Source organism: Carcharodon carcharias, chromosome 2 (assembly GCF_017639515.1).
Source record: "Carcharodon carcharias isolate sCarCar2 chromosome 2, sCarCar2.pri, whole genome shotgun sequence".
Taxonomy (NCBI): domain Eukaryota; kingdom Metazoa; phylum Chordata; class Chondrichthyes; order Lamniformes; family Lamnidae; genus Carcharodon; species Carcharodon carcharias.
In genome coordinates this window covers 221102519-221127377 of record NC_054468.1, presented here as the reverse complement: position 1 = coordinate 221127377, position 24859 = coordinate 221102519, and the positions used below count along the sequence as shown (strand labels likewise).

General features: G+C 44.8%; 1 protein-coding gene across 2 annotated transcripts in view; it reads right to left on the bottom strand.

The window, feature by feature from the left end:
• Positions 1–24859, bottom strand: part of smyd3 (SET and MYND domain containing 3) — a 921006-nt gene that overhangs the window by 507836 nt on the left and 388311 nt on the right. For both annotated transcript variants that reach the window (XM_041182999.1, XM_041183000.1), the window contains exon 5: positions 22157–22293. In XM_041182999.1, the coding sequence (XP_041038933.1) occupies positions 22157–22293 (137 nt within the window). The remainder of the gene's footprint in view (positions 1–22156; positions 22294–24859) is intronic.

Genomic DNA, 24859 nt, shown 5'->3' with positions numbered 1-24859 from the left:
GAATGTTGAACTTTACAAGACAATTATTTTCTGAAATATACCTTTAACCCAAAGTAAAACAGAGAATTCCAGGTAAGCACCTCAGCTAGGAGACATACCCATGTGACCTGGTTGCCATGGGGAGAGAAACTCAAACAGAAACCTGTTGAAGTGGGGTGGCAGTTTTATCACGTTTCACGCTCTCTTACAGAGAAAGGACAATTGAAAGGCAGAAACAAAGGAGCTCTCATTGTGGAAAAGCAGGGGGGGAACTGGTTTGTGTTAACAATCAAGCAGGATGCTTGTAAGAGATTAGTTTCTGTTCAAAAGAAAGGGAATAGAACAGGCAGGGCTCTTGAAGATTTAAGGAATGGAGAGTCACCAAGGTATGCCTTCCTGGTGGTAATCATATCCAGAAAAACCTGGGCTGAGTAGAACGAGTGTGGAAGGACACTGGAGATTTCGACCTGGCGAGGTGGGGAGAAGTGAACCGCCACTGGCAAACTGGAAGTCACTGTGGGACTTAAATGACAGAACCGTCTCGAGCGTGTCCTTTATTAGGCATTAGCTAGGGTATTGTGACCAACTCTGGGCACCACACCTCAGGAAGGATGTCATGGTCTTTGCAAGGATGCAGAGGGGATTTACCAGAACTGTACCAGGGAAGCTGTAGAGGCTGGGTGGTTAAGTATATTCAAGGCTGGGATGGACAGATTTTTAACCAGGAAGGGAATCAAGGGTTATGGGGAAAAGGCAGGAAGGTAGAATTGAGGATGATCGGATCAGCCATGATCTCATTGAATGGCAGAGCAGACTCAATGGGCTGAGTGGCCTACTTCTGCTCCTACGACTTATGACCTCGGGTTTGCAGGGAGTGCAATGCAAGTGGTGGAGTGCCAGGGGCGCATTGGGGTGGTCGGGTCTGGAGGTGGTGGGGGGCGTAGGTGGGGATTTCGCTGGCGGGTAGGCTGGGATGGGGCAGAGTTGGGAGAAGTGAGTATTGAGGAACTTTGGTTACATGGATGGATTGGAGAAGTTGGGACTGTTTTCCTTGGAGAAGAGAAGGTTGAGAGGAGATTTGAAAGAGGCGTTCAAAATCATGAGCGATCTGGACATAGTAGATAGGGGAAACTGTTCCTATGTGGGAAACATTGAGAACCAGAGGGCACAGATTTAAGGTAACTGGTAAAAGAAGCGATGGCGAAATGAGGAAAAACTTTTTCAGGCAGTGAGTGGTTAGGGTCTGGAATGCGTCGCCTGAGTGTGTGGTGGAGGCAGGTTCAATCAGCGCATTCAAGATGGAATTGGATTATTATCTGAAAAGGAAGAATGTGCAGAGCTACAAGAAGAAGGTGGGGGAGTGGCACTAGGCTATGGTTCTTTCAGAGGGCCAGCAGACATGACTGGCTGAATGGCCTCCTCCTCTGCTGTGACCACTCTGTGATTCTATTTATTGGCACACTGCTGTCCTTCGAATAGATTTATTATACACATTTCAGTTCTACCACTGAAACTGGTAATCGACAGATACTTTAACACTTGTGTGATACTCTGGAGCTAAACATTCAATGTAACGGAACAGAGCTCGTGCCACAACTTGAGAAATTCCTGAAATCATAGGACCAACAGCCACCAGCAAAATGTGGCCCCTGGTCTGGCCAGCCAATGTTGAAGCAGAGTCACACCCCCACCGACCACCACCACACCCCGCACCCCCCCCCCACCCCCAGCAAAATTCCGATCATACAGCGGTAAGAATATAGGCTGTGGTTATTCAGCCCATAATGTGCATGCCTGCTTGCCATAAGCGCAGCGCAGTTAGTCCCACTACCCGACCTTTTCCCTGTAACCCTGAAATTGTTATCTTCCTATAAGTATCCAATTTTCTTTTGAAATGCATGATTGAACCTGCGTCCAGCACACTTTCAGGCATTGCATTCCTGATCCTAACCACTCACTGTGTGAAAAGCCTTTTCCACATCTTGTCTCCGGCTTTTTGTCATTTGCCTTAAATCACTCTCCGCTCGTTCTCGATCTTCCACCAGTGGGAACAATTCCTCCCTATTGACCCTGTCCCGACCCTTCAAAAGGTCTGAACACCTCTATCAAAATCTCCTCTCAACCTTCTCTTCTCTAAAGAAAACAGCCCCAGCTTCTCCAATCTCTCTACATAACGAAAGCCACTCATCCCTGGAACCATTCTCATGAACCTTTTCTGCACCCTCTCTAAAGCCTTCACATCCTTCCTAAAGTGCGGTGCCCAGGATTGGACACAATACTCCAGCTGAGTTTGAACAAGCATTTTATGACGTTCATCATAACTTTCTTGCTCTTGTACTCCATACCTCTTACTTATAAAGCCCAGGATCCCTTTTATACTTTTTAACCACTTTCTCAACCTGCCTTGCCATATTCAAGCAGGCTCGAGGGGCTGAGTGGCCTACTCCTGCTCCTCATTCATATGTTCATATTCAGCAATTTGCACACTTGAATTCCCCAGATCCTTCTGCAGCTGTAATCCCTCTAGAATTGTACCTTTTACTTTAAACTGCCTCTCTTCATTCCTTTTACCAAAGTTCACCACTTGTGTCGCAGAGGTGAAAGTTAGTGCTGCTTGATGCAGACTGGCCTAGTGCTGGCTAGAGGCAAGATGACAGCTTCAAGACAGAGTGAAGCAAAATTCCTCTGCAGCCTGACCAGGCTATCAAAACATTAAAAACAGAAGCGGAAACTGCTGGCTAGGCAGCATCAAAACATTACCTTGGTCAACAATATTTTCATAAACTCATTGTTCCCAAAAAAATAAAGTCAAACCTTTATAACATCAAAGCCAGAGTGAGGGAAGTGGGGACAGTGCGTTTTTAATTTTCACTCATATTCCCATTGTTTATTGACAGGGCCGTGTGTAGGAATGAATTATAACTGCTCGCACTCCATCCTTGGTGTTACAAAATCCTGAGGAGCAAAGCAATGCATGCTGTAATAAGGCATGCATTTACTTGTTCCATAACACGGTTAAAAATTCAAAATATACCTCATACCAAGACTGAAACCAGTAAAATATAATGAAGTGTTGAAATAAGAGGATTGATGGTCGATTAATATGTGTCATTACGCCCACATAACCTGTGAACTAAAATCAGTCACTCAGAGATCCAGCCCCCCTTTTTTTTAACAAATTAAAATAAACCCCCGTGTTATTTTCTCCGATTTTTATTTCTAAAAGCTGCAGCATGTTTGAATTCCAGTGACTATGTGCAAACCCAGACACAATGTGACAACAATAAGATAGAAGTGACTATGATCACTGAATATTATTATCCTTTCAGAACCTGTAATGGGTGCCGCTACTTTTAGGTCAGGTCAAAAACTTTAAACACAGCAGCAGCAGCAGCATTCCAGAGTGTTGTTCCCCACACACAAGTAAAGCTGCTTTTGAAAATGTACCAGGCAACTTACTGCCATAACACTGCACAGTCTTGGGTAGAACTTATAGGAGGGATAGGCCATTCAGCTCAACAGGTTTGAGCCAACGTTTACACTCCACATGAGCCTCCTCTCACCCCATCTAACCTATCAACTTATTTCCTCCCTCATGAGTTTATTTAGCTTCCCCTTAAATGTATCTAGATTATCCACCTCAACTCCTCCCTGTAGTAGCGAGCTCCACATTCTAAGCAGTCTGGATAAAGAACTTTCCCCCATCTAATCTGACAGGTTTACCAGTGATCGTGTTATATTTATGGCTCTCGTTCTGATCTCGCCAGCAAGTGGAGATATCTTCTCTGCATCTACCCTATCAAGCCCTTTCTTGAAGCACTGCCTGAAGGACGTTTCAAAGGCCTCTATCAGGTCATCCCTCAGCCTGCTCTTTCCGAGAGAAAACTGAACCGCAGCCCCTTTGGCTTGGGGAAAGGGCAGCGGGAATGGGGCTGAAGTGGACTGTTCAAGTTGAATGACGATCTTGCTACACGATGAGTGTGACGGGTCCGATTTCGTCTTGTACTTCAATTTTGGTCCTAATGAACGGTCTTGTACCTTAAAGGTGAGTAACTCCAGTCTCTTTGCACACAGTCTTTCCAACATTTTCTGTTCTTGTCGTAATTAACTATTTTCCCCCCAAAACAGATGGTTACTTTGACATCGAGTCTTGACCCTTCACATAAAGCTCACCAAAAAAGAAAGAGGACGCAGTCTAAAGTGACAGAGAGCAACAGATTTGAAACCTGAGAAGGTAGTGCACCTGCGAGGGTGAACAAATCTGAAACAGCCAACAGATTAGTCCAATGTCCTGTGCACAGCAGCTATCAGCACATCATTCTGACCAACAACTCCTCACGTCGGTCCCAGGAGAACAGCTACAAAAAGAACTGTCAACGCTTGATTGAAGACCAGGAACCTACCATACGTCAAAAAGGAAGGTTGGAAATCCAGGATAAAAATCAGTGCTGGAAACGTGCACAAACTTGCATTTATAAAGTGCCCTTGACTAGCTCAATGCTCCAACGCGTTTCACAGGAGCGTTATTAAACAAAAGTTCGACGCGCAAGGAGAATACGAGGACAGGCAACAACGAAAAGCTTGGTCCAAGCGGGAGGCTCTAAGGAGCATCTTAAAAGGAAGAGAGGGAGTTTTGGGAAGGGAGCGAGTTTTGGGAAGGGAGCTTAGGGCCCAGGGACAAAGCCACTGCCACCAATGATAGAGCAAAAGAAAGCATTGTCTAAAGAGCAAAGCGGCCAGATCAGGAGTCTCTGTTCGCTGACACATTTATGCGACTTTAAGGAAACTGAATGCCAAAATTCCTTAACCAGAATTAACACCACAGAGACAGCCTGTTACATTCTCCTTCCTCTGGGACCCAATTTCACATATTGGGCTAACTGACGTGTCAGTTCCACGTCTTTGTGATGATTTCAAATTAAGATAGCACACGGGGGGAGTACGATCCCATCCTGGGTGTCTCTGGACCTTGAGCGTAAACTGCATTAAATGTCAGTCGCACTGAAAACACACAAGGATGGCTGAAACAGGAAAGCAAACAAAAAGTTAGTATGCAGGCACAGCAAGTAATTAAAGGTGGCTAATGGAATGCTATCCTTTATTGTGAGGGGAATTGAACACAAAAGTAAGAATGTTATGCTTCAGCTATACAGGGAATTGGTAAAACCACATCTCGAACAGTGTGGGCAGTTTTGGTCTCCTTATTTGAGGAAAGATGTAAATACATTGGAGGCAGTCCAGAAGAGGTTTACTGCATTGACACCTGGAATGAGTGGGTTGTCTTATGAGGATAGGTTGGACAGGCCGGGCTTGTTTCCACTAGAGTTTAGAAGGGTGAGGGGTGACTTGATTGAAGTATATAAGATCCTGAACGGTACTGACAAGTTGGAGGTGGAAAGGATGTTTCCTCTTGCGAAAGAGGTCAGAACTAGGGGGCACTGTTTTAAAATTAGGGTGCGCCCTTTTAGGACAGAGGTGAGGAGAAGTCTTTTCTCTCAGAGGGTCACGCGACTTTGGAACACTCTGTCTCAGAAGGTGGTGGAGGCGGGGGTCACTGAATATTTTTAGGGCAGAGGTAGATAGATTCTTGTCAGGAAAGGGGATGAAAGGTTATGGGAGGTAGATGGGAATGTGGAATTCAAAAGACAAGCAGATAACCGTATTGAATGGCAGAGCAGGCTTGAGGGGTCGAATGGCCTACTTAATTAGTATGCTCGTATGTAAATTACGACCCGCAGACAAGTGATCGTCTGCTGCTCAGAGAGAGTCAGTTCCTTCCTGGCACTGGTTTAATCAGCTACCTGATGAAAACGAAGAAAAGACAAATGCCTCAGCATACGTGGGTTGTCATCAGGGACCTCCAAAAATAGCCCAGCTGAATCACATGGTGTGAAGAAACTCAGTTCAGTGCTGATGTCTCAAGGTTGCTCTTCTCAGGAACAATTAGCACAGCATAAATAATCTTCCGTGTGTGCCACAGAACTCAGCCTCTTCACACCAAGAAACAAGGTGGCTAATTTTCTGCAGGCGCCTTCTGGAATTGTTTAATTAAATACACGTGTGAATTCTGCATTGCACTTAAAGTTGTGCTGTTGTTTCTACACACTCGCATCCCACCCTCGCCTCCCCATCACCCCCCCCAACAAAAATCAGACTGAGGATCGGACTCCAGGTACAGACAACTGTACGCACGCACAATACCTAGTTCAGATTCTAACAGAGCACACCACTCCAAATCTTTACATAGCCAGGATGGAGAAATGGATACGAGCTGAACACTAATGGGGAGGCTGGATTGTTACTCTCGATATCAAGGCAGCTTTTGACCAAGCTTGGCACCAAAGAGCCAAATGGAAGATGGTTGTGGTTATCAGAGCCCAATTATCGCAACCCCAGGGTTTCGCTGCAGGAGCTCCTCAGGGAAGCAGTCTTGGACCGACCTTCATCAATACTTTTCATTTCATTACAAGGTAAAGAGTGAGGGCGTTCACTGACAATGTTATAGTTCCATTCCATTCCATTCACAACTCATCCAACAGTGAAGCAGCCAATGACAATCAAAGCCAGGACTGGGATAATATTTAGGCTTAGTCTAACAAGTGAGAAATAACATTTGCACCCATAACGGCCCATGTGCTTTTGGGGGTGGGGGGGAGGAGAAAGTCTATATTTGGTATTGCGATGATCGTCAATTTAAGAACTAAGTTTCTGTAAATATGAATTCTGCTAAAGCATTTAGTTTCCAGTAAATGATCAAGTGACCAAGTTGCCTGGGAGATAAATAGCAAAGGGTGTAATTCTATGTCCAAGAAGTTTAGATTTTAGGTTCGAGAACAAGCTGGCTGCAGAAGAGGCAACATCTTGTTCAGCATTCACTTGAAACTTTGTGCGCTGATAAAAAAAGTTTAAATCTCTGGTTAGCTGAAGGACTCTTAACAGTGAGTTGGGCTTCAGAACTTCAGGCATAGCTAAGGAGAGAGGGAGGGGGTGGGCCCGCCGGAAAACTGGGGAAGGGAGGGAGGGCGGGTGGGTGGGTGGGCACGAGAGGGGGAGGGAGGGAGGGCGGGCAGGCACCAGGGGGGAGGGAGGGTGAGCAGGCACTAGGGGAGAGGGAGGCCGGGCAGGCACAAGGGGGGAGGGGGGAAGGTGGGCAGACATGAGTGGGGGAGGGCGGCAGGGCATGAGAGGGGGAGGGAGGGAGGGAGGGCATGAGAGGGAGAGGGAGGGAGGGCGGGCACGAGGGCGGGTGGGCACAAGGGGGGAGGGAGGGATGGCGGGCGTTCATGAGAGGGGGAGGGGGGAAAGAGGGGGGACGGAGGAAGGGTGGGCTTGCTGACGCGTGGGTGGGGGAGGCAGGATCACACGGGAGAGCAGGGGTGCGAGAACAAGAGGGCGCGAGAAAGCAAGAGAGAAAGAAGGAAAGAAAGAGAGAGGGAAAGAGATTGAGAGTAGGAGAAAGGGAGAAAAGAGAGAAATGGAGAGAGAAAGAGGGGGAAAAGAGAAAGTGGGGTCGGAGGGGCGGTGGGAGGGCCAGAATATTAGAACCAGAAGATTTCTGACTTGAGGTGGTTACACTTAAGACACTAGAGTTGCCCATGTTGAACAGAGCGTTTGCAAAAGTAGGACCTTCGGAGGAGGTCTGAAGAGAATAACTTGCGATTAGTAAGCGCAAGGCCCAATAAATCTCAACCCTTATAATAATCTGGGAAGCAGTACTCAGACCAAGTTGTTAATCTTCCCATTTCTTTTTTATATAACTATCAGGGTTGAGTTTATCGGAGCTGTAAGTCTAATAGGTGTAGGAGGAAAGGTGATAGGTTTGGTTTAGATTCTAAGTAACTGATTTCATTGTACTTTTATCATCTTGAACATAACTGTCTATTTAAGATATAGACTCTTCATTAGGATTCACGTTCTTTGATTTTTGTGCAGTAAAATCCTTTTGAATTAAGACACGAACCTTGAGGCTTCATTCTTTTGAGTAAATAGCGGCCGGGGTATTCGGATTCTCAAAAGAAAACCCGAACGTTACTGGTCTCCTCCGAGATTCTGACCATTGGGGATCTCACCCGGGACTGTAACCCACCACAGATAAAAGTGTCAGATAACGAGCATCGCAAACAAGGAAAAGCCCAGCCACATCTGCTCATGATCTTCAATGGCGTGCCTGTTATAAAGTCCCCCAGCAACATTTGAGGTGTCACCACTGACCAGGAGCTGAGCTGGATCAGTCACATCAATATGATAACAAAAAGAGGAGCCATAGCCTGGGTGGGTTGTTGTCAAATTCACAGAGCTAAATCTGGCTTCCCTTATCCTGATAGTAGACTTCAGCTTGGCTTCTGTGCATCTACAATCAGCACAGATCTGTAAAAGGACTAATGGGACAGGTTGCACAGACGAGTCTTGTAAACCCTCGAATATAGAAGATGAAGCAATGATCTAATTGAGGAGTTTAAGATGATTAAAGGGGTTGATAGGGAGAATCGAGAGCCAAGGGAAATCATTAAAATTAGAGCTGGACCATTTAGGGAAATGTCGAAATTCACTCCTTCACACAAAGGACAGTGGGGATCTGGAACATTCCCCCTCCCCTCCACAAAAAGCTGTTCAGACTTAGGGGGGGGGGTGGGGGGGTCAATTGAAAAGAACAAAACTGAAACTGATTTGAGATTCTAGTTCGTCAAAGGTATAGAGGGTTATAGAACAAGATGGTAGGTGGGGGTAAGATACAGGTCAGCCATGGTCGAACTGAATGACAGAACAGGCTTGAGGGACTGAATGATCTACTTCTGTTCCTAAGTCTCCAAAATTACAGGTCTGGATTATCATTTTGATTGAAGTTTGAGGAAATCACACAGACTGCATAACTGAATGGAATGCAGTCTATATGGATTTTTGGATGACGTTTGATTGTGTGCCACATAAGAGGCGTACAGTAAAAATGAAGCCATATGGCATTATTCTCCTCCTTAGGCAGTCCCTCTGGGTCGAGGACGACTTGCTTCCACTCTGATTCTACGGGTTCTGAGATGGCTGATAATTTCAAGGCCCGATCTGCAGCCTTGGCTACAAGTGGAGCAGGGTCTGCTTGAAGAGTCGGGTAGGTGAGGTGTTTGGGGGTTTGTGTGCTCCTTCCAACACCTGGATTGCGCCTCCTGCACGCTCCCGATGAAGTCCCTTAGCATGTCCAAAATGAGCCTTCTCCATTTCGGTTGGTCACAAGCCAGGGGCTCCCATGAGTTGACAGGGATGTGCGATCTCTTCAGGGATGCCCTTAAGACATTCCTAAAGCATTTCTGCTGTCCTCTTGGGGGGTCTCCTGTTGTGACCAAGTTCCGAGTAGAGCAGTTGCTTCAGGAACCTGGTGTCAGGCATGCGAACATGTTCCACCCAGCGGAACTGGCTTTGAGTAACTAGTGCCTCAAAGGTGCGTAAGTTGGCTTGGGAAATGAAACAGCTGTTGGATGTCCTTCCTTGCCACCAGATTTGGAGGATCTTGCAAGGATCTGATGGTACAATAGGCCTATAGGAAAAATAAAGCCATGTGACATTGGAAGGAATATAGATAATAGATCAAAAGATGGCCAGGGACAGAAAGTTGCTTACTAGAAGTGACATACAATCATACATTGGGACGCTTCTCTGCAAACAAAAGGAATATGTTCAAGCCTTGCACCTTTATAGAATTACCCAGGAGCATGAGGGGCCTGTAGTTTCCCGTAGCTTTCTTCATGGCAAAACTTTGGCCAGAGTTGACTTGCCAACTAATCAGCACCATTTTCACAAATAGTATAAATTGTTATCATTTGAAAATTGGCATTCTTGCATTTGTCCTGATGAATGCAAGGTAAAAGGCTTGCTCAAACAGGTAACTATAGGCCAGTTAGCTTAACACTTGTCATTGGGAAAACATTAGAGTTTATTATAAAGGATGTAATAACAGAGCATTTAGAAATGCATTATTTAGAAATGCATTATATAATCAAGCAGAGTCAGCATGGCTTCATGAAGGGGAAATCATGTCTGACAAATTTATGAGAATTCTTTGAGGAGGTAACAAGCAGGATAGATAAAGGGGAACCAATAGATGTAATATATTTGGATTTCCAAAAGGCGTTCGATAAGGTACTGCGCTTAAGGCTATTTAATAAGGTAAGAGCCCATGGTGTTGGGGGTAGTATATTAGCATGGATAGAGGATTGGCTAACTTATAGAAGATAGAGTTGGGATGAGGGGAGCATTTTCAGCAGAGCAACCTATAACAAGTGGATTGCCACAGGGATCAGTGCTGGGGCACAATTACGTACAATATATATTAATGACTTGGATGAGGGGAGTGAATGTACTATCGCCAAGTTTGCAGGTGACAAAAAAATAGGTGGGAAGGCAAGTGTTGTGGATGACACAAAGAGTCTACAGAGGGATGTAGACAGGTTAATTGAGTGGGCAAAAACTTGGCAAATGGAATATAACGTGGGAAAATGTGAGGTTATGCACTTTGGCAGGAAGAATAGAGGAGCTGAATATTATTTAAATGGAGAAAACTGCAGAAAGCTGCAGCACAGAGGGATATGGGGGCCCTCATGCATGAATCACAAAAAGCTAGCATACAAGTTTAGCAGGTAATAGGGAAGGCAAATAGAATGTTGGCCTTTATTTCAAAGGGAATGGAGTGTAAAATTAGGGAAATCTTGCTAAAGCTATACAAGGCACTAGCTGGACCACACCGAGAATACTGTGAACAGTTTTGATCCCCTTATCTAAGGAAAGATATACTGGCATTGGAGGCAGTCCAGAGATAGTTCACTAGGTTGATCCCACGTATGGAGGGATTTTCTTATGAGCAGAGGTTGAGTAGATTGGGCCTGTACTCATTGGAGTTTAGAAGAGTGAGAAGTGACCTTATTGAAACATATAAGATTCTTAGAAAGGTTGACAGGGTAGATGCTGAGATGTTGTTTCCCCTTCTGAGAAAATCTAGGATCAGAGGGCATAATCTCAGGGTAAGGGGTCGCCCATTTAAGACAGAGATGAGGAGGAATTTTTTCTCTCAGAGGGTAGTCAATCTGTGGAATTCTTTACCACAGAGGGCTGTAGGAGCTGGGTTATTAAGTACATTCAAGGCTGAGATAGACAGATTTTTAATCAGTAAGGGAGTCAAGGGCTATGGGGAAAAAGGCAGGAAAGTTTCGTTGAGGATGATCAGATCAGCCATGGCCTATTTCTGCTCCTACATCTTATGATCTTATAGCTTCGGAAACATGTCTCTCTTTTCAGCAATATTAAATGAGATTTTTAACAGGACGACGGCGTTAAATCAATCTCACGCCGGTTAGTGAAGTGTGAAACCAGATACAAACATTTTCCTTAGCAATAGGTTTGTTTACAGAACGCAGTATTTCATGTCTGCTTCCAACTTACACCTGTTACGATCGGGACGGGAGGAGTGTGCGTATGATCCAGCCCCACTACTCCACAGGCCGTACTGTTAATTTAAAAGCTTAATTTTCTCACCAAAATAGCCGATCATCTATCTTCCCTACTGATGCCCAGAATAACAGAGACTTTAACCAGGCCTCTTTCAATAAACTAAGAGCCATTGTTTATTATAAAACTAAGCTTCTTTTTAACAAGTTGCAAGCACTGGTTAACACTATTGTAAACGGGAAGTGTAACTATCTATCTCTTCCAAAAGAATTCCCCCAGCACACACACAGACATACACACAGACATACAAAGGACAAACAAAGGACAAACAGATAGAGTTCGCAGAGTCTCGACGCTGCGGAGCTGGAGTTCCCTTATTTGAAGACAGGCCGCTGGTCCCAGTGGACGTCTGGAAGTTCTCACCAACCGGTGTCAGCTTTGCAGGTCCAAATGCAGACCAGATACACTCAGATGCAGGTTCTCTGGCTACAGGTTGATAGCAATGCACAATTTTAGGCAAGGTGGGGAGAGAGAGAGAGAGCCAGTTAGGGCAGACTTCCTTCCTCAGCTTGTTCCCCAACAAGACCTGCCTTCAAAGCCAGTGGGTTCACAATTTAAGTTATTTTCTCCCTCTCTCATGTGCTTTCCAACAAGTTACCAGCTTTTGCTTTTTCTGGGTTTTTTTTCGCATCATTAAAATGATTGCAATTCAAAACAAACAACCAGATCTTCCTCAGGCACCATAAAGGTCAGGTGATTTCTTGGAACAAGCCTGTTTGTTGATAGTTCCAGAGTGAACTTATGGCCTTCTTATTAAAAAAATCCAATGTACAGATAATGCCATGTCCTTTCATTTTGTAAAAGAAAAATTCAGTCTTAAGAGATATGATTCTAACATACCCGTGTCCAAGCAGTCTTTCTTAATGAGTGCTCTAGGTTCTTAATTAAACAATGCCCTTCTCCTGTGTATCTTAGCACTATAATTAACATACCCTTAACAGAAGGTACAGATGTAGGAATCAGGTGCATCAATCCAAGAGTGCTGTTAGCAAGGCCATAAAAAGGCAAATAGAAGTTTGAGTTTATATATTGGACGAGTGAATACGGAAGATCTGGGGGGGGTGTTGAATTTATACAAGAGACTGGTTAGGCACGGTTTTAGCAGTACATTCAGTTCCAGGCATTCCATTAGCGGGAGAGTCCGAGAGATGGAACTGCAACAAGTCAACAGGACAATGCTAGAAATGGACAGTTAAAAGTTATGAGCAAAGGCTCAAAAATGTTCTCTGTTCACACAGGAACAGCCAAGTTCAGAGGGGCTCAGTAGGTGTTTTCAAAATCATTGGCGACTTTGAGAGGGTTAAGCAGATTTGCTTCTACTGCTTGGCTTATCAGCAATAGGGAGGCATAAACTGAGGATTATGATTGAAAGGGAAATGTTGGAGAGAATCCTTCACACAACAGTGATCAAAACATGGAATGTGTTACCACAAGTGGCTATGAAGGCCCTAACTAAAGCATCATTTAATCAGGAATTGGAAAAGGAAGAATATGGAAAGATACAGGAAGGTAGAGTGCAATATTGGGATTAGAGAGGGTAGCTTCAGCTGAAGAGCTACGATCAGCCACAGGCACGATGGTGCAAATGGTCCCCACAATCCCTTTGATTCTGCTTGCTGATTCTCTGGCCACTCTGGCAAAGACCTAAGATAAGATAACAAGTGACAATGAAGAGGGAGGGTAGTGCAGTGGTAACATTACTGCACTAGTAATCCAGAGATCCGGACGAATGTTCTGGAGGCATGGGCCTGGATTTTCACTGAGTTGGGGGCCGTTTAAACATGGCAGGCAGGGCCAAATGGGGTTTCTGCCCCCCTGACTGTTTCTGACAATTTTGTCCAGCATGGGATAAGGGTGCGAGTAGCTAGCCCGCACACAGCACTCCCACCCTTTGTCAGCTCCATCATGAGGGTGGGCAGTTCAAACCTCCCTGTAACTTTGATGGAGCCGGGCCCATTCTGTCAATAGAAGTGGTTCACAGCACCTCAGAGGAGTCGTGAACCACAGGGCAAACCTAGTCATGAGTGGAGAACCAAAAACACAAACACAGGCACTCAATTTTCCCATTGAAATACATTGGGCCTCTTAACTTCTCAGAGCTCTCAATCAATCACAGCCATTCACATTATCAACATCAGAAGCTTTCATTTACTTCAGACCGCTTAATCTTGTGGAAATCAACACATCAGCAGTGAAAAATCTCTTCAAATAAACAGCAGGTTGATGCAGTTGTCAAGGTAGTGAGGAGAATTTAAATTCAATTAATTTACAAATCTGGAATAAAAAGCTAGTCTCATTAACGGTGACCATTAAACTATCAGATTGTTGTAAAAACCCACTGGTTCACTAGTGTCCTTCAGAGGAGAAAATCTGCTGTCCTCACCCAGCCTGGCCTATAGTGACTCCAGACCCACAGGAATGTGGTTGACTCTTAACTGCCTCCTAAAATGGCCTAACAAGCCACTCAGTTCAAGGCTTTATAGGGATGGGCAACAAGTGCTGGCTTTGCCAGCAATGCCCACACTCCAAAAGCGAATAAAGAAAGTACCCTGTACTGAATCACAAGAAGTTCAGAACAATGCCATTCTGTGCTAGCTGCAAACAGAGCTTTGCGGTCTTTTCCTGTGTAATCCCCATAAACTTGGAATATTTCTTCTTATTCTGAACATTTGCCTAATTCCCTCTAAAAATACAGTACAAGTCGAATCCAGAATGATTTCCTTTACAAATCCCAAAATGAAAACAAGGCCTCGTAAATTTTCCTGATTCAAGGCGTATGGAGGTTAAACTCCAGGATGAGCCAAGTATCTTTTTAAACCATATGTACAGGCCGAATGAGTGCAGGGCTTAATACTGAGTGACAAGCTTAAGCAAAGCAAGCCCGGCATCGTAAATGCATTGCTTTTTGTAGACAGTGTGAAAGAAACCCCATGATAAACAGAACATCTTCTCAGCACACAAAAAGCACTGGCATCAGACGACAAACCAGAGGAAAGGTTAAGCCTTACGTTTTCTCTCCCCCCACTTCCCATTTTCAGTACATTTCAAGGGCACAGCGATTTGAGTGTCAATCATTTATTAACAACCTTGATAAAGGCAGATCACTGCCAATGGATGCCGTCTCATCATCTTTTCATTACTTTGATTCTCTTCCTTTACAAATCAGATACAGGCAAGATGGTTAATTATCCCTTCTGTTTGCAAACTGCAGTTTTAATCTGCCGGCGCTGTAATTAAACTACAGCACTGTAATGTTTTATAACGTATGAGTCTGTGCTCCTCCAAAAAAAAAACGTAGGCATCTTGTGTTTAAGTGTGAAGCAAACTCGTGAATCTTAACAAATATTTTATTTTGGCTAAATGTGTCTGTCCTGTTCGTCCTTCAAGGTGAAAGGTGGCTATGTTTAGCACCTGGGATGCTGGGCAGGGTTCCAGCGGGTATGTAGGCAACTGCTGAAGCTGGTCTGTGCCCACGAGGACACAGGACAGAATACCGCAGATGACTGAGTTTTGGATGAGTTGCTGGCTCAGGGTATCCTCTCCTTGTGTTTTCTCTCTGTATCTGAGATGTATTTGCATTTGAAGGAGACCGCACACCATCTTTGGCAAAAACAGTGCTAAATATATACATATTCAGCAAAGCAACAAGAATATATTTCCCCCAAAAGGTAAATTGAGAGTCACTCCCTCCTTTCACAGAGGCAGTCCCTTCATCTGATGTCACTCCCCATTCTCAGGCAATACATTCCCAAGGTGTTAGGGACATCTGATCCACATTGACCCCACACCCACCCCCCCCAACTCAAATAGTTATTCTGCCCAATATCACACATGCGGAGGTCTTGTGATGCAGTGATAGTGTCCCTACCTCTGGGTCAGAAGCTCTGGGTCCAAGTCCCACTTCAGGACTTGATGGGCGTGGAAGGTGCGTTCATAACGTTTCCAGGTAGGTTGAGAATCAACTTCTAAATCCTTCCAATCCGCCTGAGGGCAGGTGGTAAAGAGCGGGAGAGTTTCCTGGTCAGTCATATTGCAGAAGACAATGGCAAACCACTGCAACCTTGTCAAGCACAATCATGGACCAATCCGAAGGAAGTCCATGGGTGCTAATGCCCTCTAAGGGCTTGGTATCTGGAGAAGGAAAAGGTCACATTTGTACCCTTCCTCTGACACCCCACCCCTCCCCTCCCTATTCCTTTCCCTATTCCTGAGGCACCCTACCTTTCTAATCTTCCCATTCCCAACCAAATGCACAGTGGAACACTTTACTGATTTTCTCAGTACCTGTCCCACCCACAGCTCCCAACTGGCACTGTTTTCCACACTAGATGGAGACCCAGTGCTGAGTGGGGATTATCACAAGACCCTGAGCTCCTCAGGGTAGTGTCCTCAGCCCAACCATCTTCAGCTTTTTCATCAATGACCTTCCTTCCATTATGAGGTCAGAAGTGGGGATGTTTGCTGATGAGTGCACAATGTTCAGCAACATTCACAACTCCTCAGATAGTGAAGTAGTGCATGTTCAAATGCAGCAAGATCTGGACAATATCCAGACTTGGGCTGACAAGTGGCAAGTAACATTCATGCCACACAAGTGCCAGGCAAGACCATCTCCAACAAGAGAGAATCTGGTCATCACCCCTTGATGTTCAACGGCATTACCATCACTGAATCCCCCATTATCAACATCCTGGAGGTTACCATTGACCAGAAACTGAACTGGGCTAGCCATATAAATACTGTGACTACAAGAGTAGGTCAGAGGCTACAAATCGTGCTACAGGTAATTCACCTCCTGAGTCCTCGAAACAGGTCCATCATCTACAAGGCTCAAGTCAGCACTGTGAAGGAACATTCCCCCCAGTTGCCTGGGTGAGTGCAGCTCCAAAAACACTCAAGAAGCTTGGCACCATCCAGGACAAAGCAGCCCGCTTGATTGGCACCACATCTGCAAACATTCACTCCCTCCATCACCGACGCACAATTGCAGCAGTGTGTACCATCTACCAGATGCACTGCAGGAATTCACCAAGGCTCCTTACACAGCACCTTCCAAACCCACTACCATCTAGAAGGACAAAGGTAGCAGATAGATGGGAACACCACCACCTGGAAGTTCCCTTCCAAGCCACTCACCATCCTGACTTGGAAATGTATTGCTGTTCCTTCACTGTCGTTCGGTCAAAATCCTGGAACTCCCTTCCTAACAGCACTGTGGGTGTACCTATACCCCATGGACTGCAGCGGTTCAAGAAGGCAGCTCACCACCACCTTCTCAAAGGCAACTAGGGATGGGCATTGAATGCTGGCCCAGCCACTGAAGCTCACATCCTGTGAATGAATAATAAAAAAAACAGGAATTTACATTTGGAATCTAAAGCAGAGTCCACTCCTTGATCCAAGCAGCAACCTCGGGTAAACCTGGCATCTGAGACTGGCTGAGAACATCAAGGAATGGATCATGAACACGTTCCCAACATAGTTCCTCTAGTTTGTTTATTTTGATACCTCAAGGGATTAAAAACATGAAATTGTGCACGTGTGCCTGGCCACTCACCAGCCTGACTTGGAACAATATTTCCGCTCCTTCACTGTCACTGGGTCAACATCCTAGAACACCCTCTCTAACAGCACTGTGGGTGTACCTACACCACATGGACTTCAGCACGGTTCAAGAAGGCAGCTCACCACCACCTTCTCAAGGGCAACTAGGGATGGGCAATAAATGCTGGCCCAGCCAGTGAAGCCCACATCCCATAAAAGAATAAACAGAAAACAAGTGTGAAAATGAAGAAGAAAAACCAGAGGAGAGTGGGAAAAAGGGGAGGATCAGAGACAAGTAGATATGGATAACAAAATAAAATGTGATGAATACAGAGCACGGATGGTAAAACGAATGAAAATCCATTGCATTCCCATTGCACATTTCACCTCATGATGCCCCAAAGCACTTTAGAATTAATCCATTTTTTTTTGAAGTGTAGTCATTGTTGTAATACAGGAAGTCAAACTAACAAAAACAGCAGAAAACAAGCAGGAGGGAAATTTGCAAGAATTCTTGTCGCCAAATTTCAGATCAAGGGGCAAAGTACAAAAGATCGAAGCTCAAGGCTGTTTACAATTAGTCGTTGAATGGCTTGGAGCAACAGGGATAAGGTTGTAGTTTACTCAAGAAGCTAGTGTCTTCTGAAGTAGAGCAATACCGCTGGGTCTGTTTACAAGTAAACAGCCGAGTTACTGACTTGCCGGGTGACTGATGCTGAGGGACAAGCCAGCAGAACAGGCATCTTCCAACGGCCGCTGACAGTCCTGGCTCAGCCTGTCTGAGATCTACCAACTTCCGAGAAGGAATGTGCCCAAGTAAGCCAGGGAAGAGGACGTGGTCACTATCTCAAAGGCGGCCAATCACAAGCAGTCTGCCGAAATTAGATTCAGCAAGAGGAAAACAAGAGGGGTATTCTCCCACACGTAGGAGAAACTAATCCTCTGTAACAGCCCAGCTTAGCTTGCATCATGAGTCAACGTGCACAATAACCTCAGAATGCTGGCAATGCGACAGGAATAAATATATTTGACATCCACATTTGTTGTGCTTATTGGAAAATTACTGGAACACCATACGCAGACACAATATAAAGGAAAGTCCTAAATGACAGGGGGCACTTTTTTTCCTATATCGGCTGTTAACTCCAAAAAAAAAAATCAGCACTGGTACGCTGCTCTGAACTGACAGCTTGCAATAAGGAACCAAGGAAAATGCACCTCTAGTGATATGAAAATGAAAAATGGACTTGCTATCCACAAATGGAGGCCATCGGTTCATGAATCCAGACCATCGGTTGGAGAATGCATCAACACAACATGTTTAAGGATCTGCAACCTGGAAAATCATCACCGCAGCCTGGACAGGAACACAGAAGATGCAGGCCATTCAGCCCCTGGAGCCTGCTCAGCCATTCAACTAGATCATGGCTGATTATCTACCTCAATGCCATCTTCCCACGCTATCCCCGTATCCCTGGATGCTGCATGTTCGCAGATACTTGAGTGGAGGGCTGGTTCACTATATTGCTCTCACTCAATGTGACAGCTCCGATGCAAACCGGGGTTGTCCAGTAGAAATTTAATCTTCACAACCAAGAGAAAGAGGACACCCTGCCATCATATTATTAGTAAGTGAACTGACATAAATGCAAGAAGCTATTTGTAATCAACCGTTATCAGTACCTCTGGGTTTTCAGAAATTCCCATCAACTCAGTCTGCACGCACTTCTGAAAACCATCAAGCAAGGGCCAAGCATGGAGCTTCTGAGAACTACCTCAACTGTTAATCTCACCTCCCTCTTGCCCACACATGCAACATAAAACACATTGGCCACTTGATACAAGGGCAGAATTCACTCCTATGCAGCCACCTCCCCTCAGCCGTCAGTACACTTGAACAATTTTTCTTCCTGCCTCAGTGGCTGTACAAGAAGTGAATAGATGTGCTTGGATGCTACGATACACCAAAGGTGCAAGTATGATAGCGTGTTACATCCCATTACACAATTCTAAACATTTTACCTGATATCTGAATGACTGTTTCGAAGGTGAAACACAGAATGTCTTTCCAGAGAAGTATAGAAAATTAACAGTCAAGATATAGACATGATTATCTCATCAATCAGTATAGCCTTGACTAGAATGAATCTCTGAAGATTTTTGTTGTCTGCTGAGGGTCTTATATTCAGAAACCCATCACTCTAAGCAGAACTACGTGCTTGATATTCAATGTACTCCCTTAACGTACTCCCTTCATCTACACAAGTTCCAAAAGCCTGTGCACAGATTGGGGTATGCACTGATAATGAGAAGCTAAAATTGAGGGATTCCCAGTTATGCTGTTCAAGTAGAATCAAGAAATGATCATAGCTCACTGGTAAGCTCCTTGCTGCTGGCTCAGGACATTTCACACTGCCGATCAGAGAATTGTCTTCCACCATCACCTCAAGACAAATGGGAAGCGTCACATACTGCCCCACATACTGCTCACTAGAATGACACCCAACCTGTTTCTGTGCCACGCAGAACCAAAACCAATGGTGTCAGATAGCAGCAGTTTCGCTCTCATGGGCTCCTCCAGCCATTCCAGTTCGGAACAGTGAGTGAATGTGTCAAACAGAAAAAGCATCCCAAGGTGAAAGTGCAGGGGTGGGGGGGGTTTGAAAAAGCTACAATTGAAAGACTTTGGGTATCAGAATTATCAACAATGGTTTACTGAGAAGGAGAACGGAGTGCCACTCCCTGGCCTTTTCCCTGTAGCCCTGCAACCTTTTTCCTTTTCAGATAATGATCCAATTCCCTTTTCAAAGCCTCAATTGAAGCTGCCTCCACCACACTCTCAGGCAGTGCATTCCAGGTCCTAACCACTCGCTGAGTGAAAAAGTTTTTCCTCATCTCACCATTGCTTCTTTTGCCAATTACTTTAAATTTATGCCCTCTTGTTCTTGATCCTTCCACCAATGGGAACAGCTTTTCCCTATCTACTCTGTCCAGATCCCTCATGATTCTGAATACCTCTGTCAAATCTCCTCTCCAATTTTCCTATGTAACAGAAGTTTCTCATTCCTGGGACCACTCTTGTGAACCTTTTCTGCACCCTCTCTAATATCTGCACATCCTTGCTAAAGTGTGGTGCCCAGAACTGGACGCAATGCTCCAGTTGAGGCTGAACCAGTGTTTTATACAAGTTTAACATAATTTGCTTGCTTTTGTACTCTATACCTTTATCAATAAAGCCCAGATACTGTATGCTTTATTAACTACTCTCGCAACCTGTCCTGCCACGTTCAATGATTTATGTACATTTACACCAAGTGCCCACTGCTCCTTTAGAATTATACCCTTTATTTTACATTGTCTCTCTGCATTCTTCCTATCAAAACAAATCACTTCTCTGCAATAAATTTCATCTGCCATTTGTCCACACATTCCACCAACCTGTCTATATCTTTTTGAAGTTATACACTATTCTCCTCATGGTTCACAATACTTTCAAGTTTCATATCACGGGCAAATTTTGAAATTGTGTTTAGTGCATCAAGGTCTAGGTCATTAATACGTATCAGGAAGAGCAGAGGTCCTGGCATTGATTCCTGGTCAATTCCACTACAAACCTCCCTCCAGTGCGAAAAACATCCATTAACCACTTCTCTTTGTTTCCTGTCACTCAGCCAATTTCACATCCATGTTGTTCCTTTTTATTCCATGAGTTATGACATTGCTCGCAAGGCTGTTATACGGCACTTTATCAAATGCCTTCCAGGAGTCCATAGACACCACATCAACAGCATTACCGCTCAACAACTCTCTCCGATACCCCTTCAAAAAATTCAAGAAAGTTAGTTAAACATGATTTGCCCTCACCAAATCCATGCTGGCTTTCCTTAAGTAAGCTGCATTTTCCCAAGTGACTATTAATTTTGTCTCGAATTATTGTTCCTAGAAGCTTCTCCACCACCAAGGTTAAACTAACAAGCCTGCAGTTGCTTGGCTTATCTTTACACCTTTTTTTGAACAAGGGTGTAACATTTGCAATTCACCAGTCCTCTGGCACCACCCCGGATCTAAGGAAGACTGGAAGATTATGGCCAGTGCCTCAGGAATTTCCACTCTCACTTCCCTCAGTATCTTTGGATGAATCGCATCCGGTCCTGGTGTCTTAATGAGCACAGAGAGCCTATCCAATATCTCTTCTTTATCAATTTTAAGCCCTTCAAGTTTCTGAACTACCACCTCTTTCACCAAGACCTGGGCAGTATCTCCTTTCTTGGTAGGGTCAAATGCAAAGTATTCATTTAATAACTCAGCCATGCCCCCTACCTCCATGCATAAATTCTCTTTTTGTTCCCAATTGGCCTCACTCCTCATCTTACCACCTTTTTACTATTTATATACCTATTGAAGACTTTTATGTTAGCTGCCAGTCTCTTCTCATACTCTCTCTTTATTCACTTATTTAATATTTCAACTCCCTTCTGAACCTTCTATACTCGGCCTGGTTCTCAGTTGTATCATCCACCTGACACATGTCATCTTAATCTCTATCACTTGCAGCATCCAGGGAGCTCTAGTTTTTTTTTGTTTGCCCTATCTTTCCCCTTCACAGGAAAATACCTTAATTGCACCTGAACACTCCCTTCAAACTCGCAGTGATTTGCAGCACTGAAGCTCTTTTGAGTTTCCGAGAGGGTCATTAAATATGTGAATGACAATTCGTGAATGTTTTCATTTGAAAACAGAGATTGGGTTGGATTGCGATTCACTGACAGCTCACTGGCATTATTTACAATGTTTGCTGAAGAGACATATCTGCTCCCTGGAATAATTTCTCTTCAACAGAAATGCTGCTAATTGGCACCAGATGAGTTCTTTAGCTTCCATTCGCTTTGTAGTGTCACATGATGTGTGTCCTCAAAGAGTGGCTTGTTTACATAACAGCAGCAAGTTGTGCACAGCTACATCGGTTTTATCTCAATTCTGAAAACCCGCAACACCTCACCACATCCAGCAATCACAGCGACCTCAAACAACTGCATCAGGGTCTGTAACTCGCAGGGTCGATCAACAGGAGAGCGGCCTCTCCCGGCTGAATAGCATTTCAATCGTCATGCCAGTTTAAGCTTTTGAAAATAAAAGAACTTACTTGACCGAAGAGGTGAAGGAGATTTAAACCAGGAGGCAGCTGGGACGTGTCCTGAATTTCCTCTTGAATATAAAATTGCAGCATGACTGTAAGTTGCCCAAGGCTTCCTTTCATTTCTTCACTCATCTGTTTGATATCTGGGAAGGAATGAACAAAACTGGTCATCAACCACAATGAAAAAGTCTGCTGTGTGGCAGCTGTTCTGTCTAGACGCATCTACTCCCCAGTTCCATTTGAAGTGGCCACAAGCATATATCTTTGCAGTTTTGGCAGGTAAATAAGGTACAAGAAGCATACAACAGGCTCCTGCCACTCATCGCTATGTATATATATATATATATATAAAAAAAAAATGGGACAGCAACTTTCAGGACAGGTGATCAATCAAAACTGCAGCTCTCTGCAAAGGAGGGCAGTTGTTTCCCGCATAGCTCTGCGGTGACAATTGGTGCGATTTGTTTTCGTATAGACAAGACAGAGGCTAGTGGTCAAGAAGTAAATCATGAGAGGAGATGTCCTTGTACCACAAAACTAATAAACGATACTCACGAATGGGCACTGGTACATTGTCGAGCTCAGGTGGTCAGTTCCCTGTGTGGAAGGGTCAGGCCCTGCAGCTCTGGAAATGCTATATTATTATTTTTTTGCAAGGTGTGGGCATCCCTGGCTCGGCCAGCTTTTGTTGCCCATCCCCAATTGCCCCTTGAGAAGGTGGTGGTGAGCTGCCTTCTTGAGCCGCTGCAGTCCATGTGGTGTAGGTACACCCACAGTGCTGTTAGGGAGGGAGGTCCAGGGTTTTGACCCAGCGACAGGGAAGGAACGGTGATGTATTTCCAAGTCAGGATGGTGAGTGACTTGGAGGGGAACTTCCAGGTGGTGGTGTTCCCATGCATCTGCTGCCTTTGTTCTCCTAGGTGGTAGCGGGCATGGATTTGGAAGGGGCTGTTGAAGGAGTAAGATACTGCAGTGCGTCTTACAGATGGTACACACTGCTGTCAGTGGTGCACCCGTGATGGAGGCAGTGAATGCTGAAGGTGGTCAATGGGGTGCCAGTCAAGTGGGCTGCTTTGTCCTAGACGGTGTCAAGTTTCTGAAGCGGTGCTGAAGCTGCACTCATTCCAGCAAGTGGTGAGTATTCCATCACACTCCTGGCTTGTATTTTGTAGATGGTGGACAGGGTTTGGGGAGTCAGGAGGTGAATTACTCACCGCAGAATTCCCAGCCTCTGACCTATTCTTGTAGCCACAGTATTTATATGGCTTGTCCAGTTCAGTTTCTGCACAATGGTGACCCCCAGGATGTTGATAGTGGGGGCTTCAGTCATAGTAACGCCATTGAATGTTAAGGGGAAATGGCTAGATTCTCTCGTTGGAGATGGTCATTACCTGGCACTTGTGTGCTGCAAATTTGACTTGGTATTTATCAGCCCAAGCCTGAATGTTGTCCAGGTCTTGCTGCACATTTTTTTGCCTTATTTTTTGCGGGCATCACTGACAAGGCCAACATTCATTTCCCAACCTTAACTGTGCTTGAATTGAGTGGCTTGCCAGGCCATTTCAGAAGGCAGGTAAGAGTCAACCACTTTGCTGAGAGTTTGGAGTCACACGTAGGCCAGACTGGGTAAGGATGGCAGATTTCCTTCCTTAAAGGATATTAGTGAACCAAATGGGTTTTTACAGCAATCAACGATAGTTTCATGGTCACCATTATTGAGACTAGCTTTATAGTCGAGATCTCTGGGAGTTGAACCCACGTCCTCAGAGCATTAGCCTGGGCCTCTGGATTACTAGTCCAGTGACATTACCATATATCACCATATGAACAAACATATAAAAGTTTAGAACACGGAAACAGGCCATTCCATCCAACAGTCCGTGTCAGCATTTATCCTATCCAAGCACAATTACCCATCCTGCCCCTGTAACCTATCATCCACCAATCAAATCTAATTCTATACGTCGACTTATTTGCTTTGTCTGCAACTAGCCGCGAAACTGAGTTTGGCAGCATTACTACTCATCATTTCCCCCCTGACCACCACTCTGACCCTCTCACAGTTAAGCTTATATCTGTGGCCCTTCACTATTCGATCTCTCGACGACTGAAAATGACCTAAATCTATCGACCCTTCCATTACTTCAGTCATAAGATTCCACCACATTTGAAAGGCATTGCCCGAGTGGTGAATGCAGATTCATTAGCAGCTTTCAAAAGGGAAATCAGAGGAAAATACTGCGGATGCTGGGAATCTGAAATAAAAACAGGGAATGCTGGAAAAACTCAGCGGGTTTGGCAGAATCTGTGGAGAGAGAGAAACAGAGTTAACGTTTCAAGTCCGTATGACTCTTCTTCATCAATATGTTATAATCGAACTACATTTCTCCATGGGGGAAAGAAAATAGCAGGAATATGAGGGGAGAGCAGCAGAGTTGGAGTGACTGGATTGCCCCTCAAAAGAGCCAGCACAGACTTGATAGGCTGAATGGCCTGCTTCTGTGCTGCACTATTCTACATTATCCCGAGATCTGTGTTGTTCAAACAAATAAAGAGCTAGTTTTTCAAGGTACGTTCTGGCCCTCAGGCTCGTATATATGACAGGCCTTTAGGGAACATGTCATGACAAGTAAAGGATTATAAGTAGAAATAGCAGCAGGAGTAGGCCATTCAGCCCATCGAGCCTACTCCGCCATTCATTAGGATCAT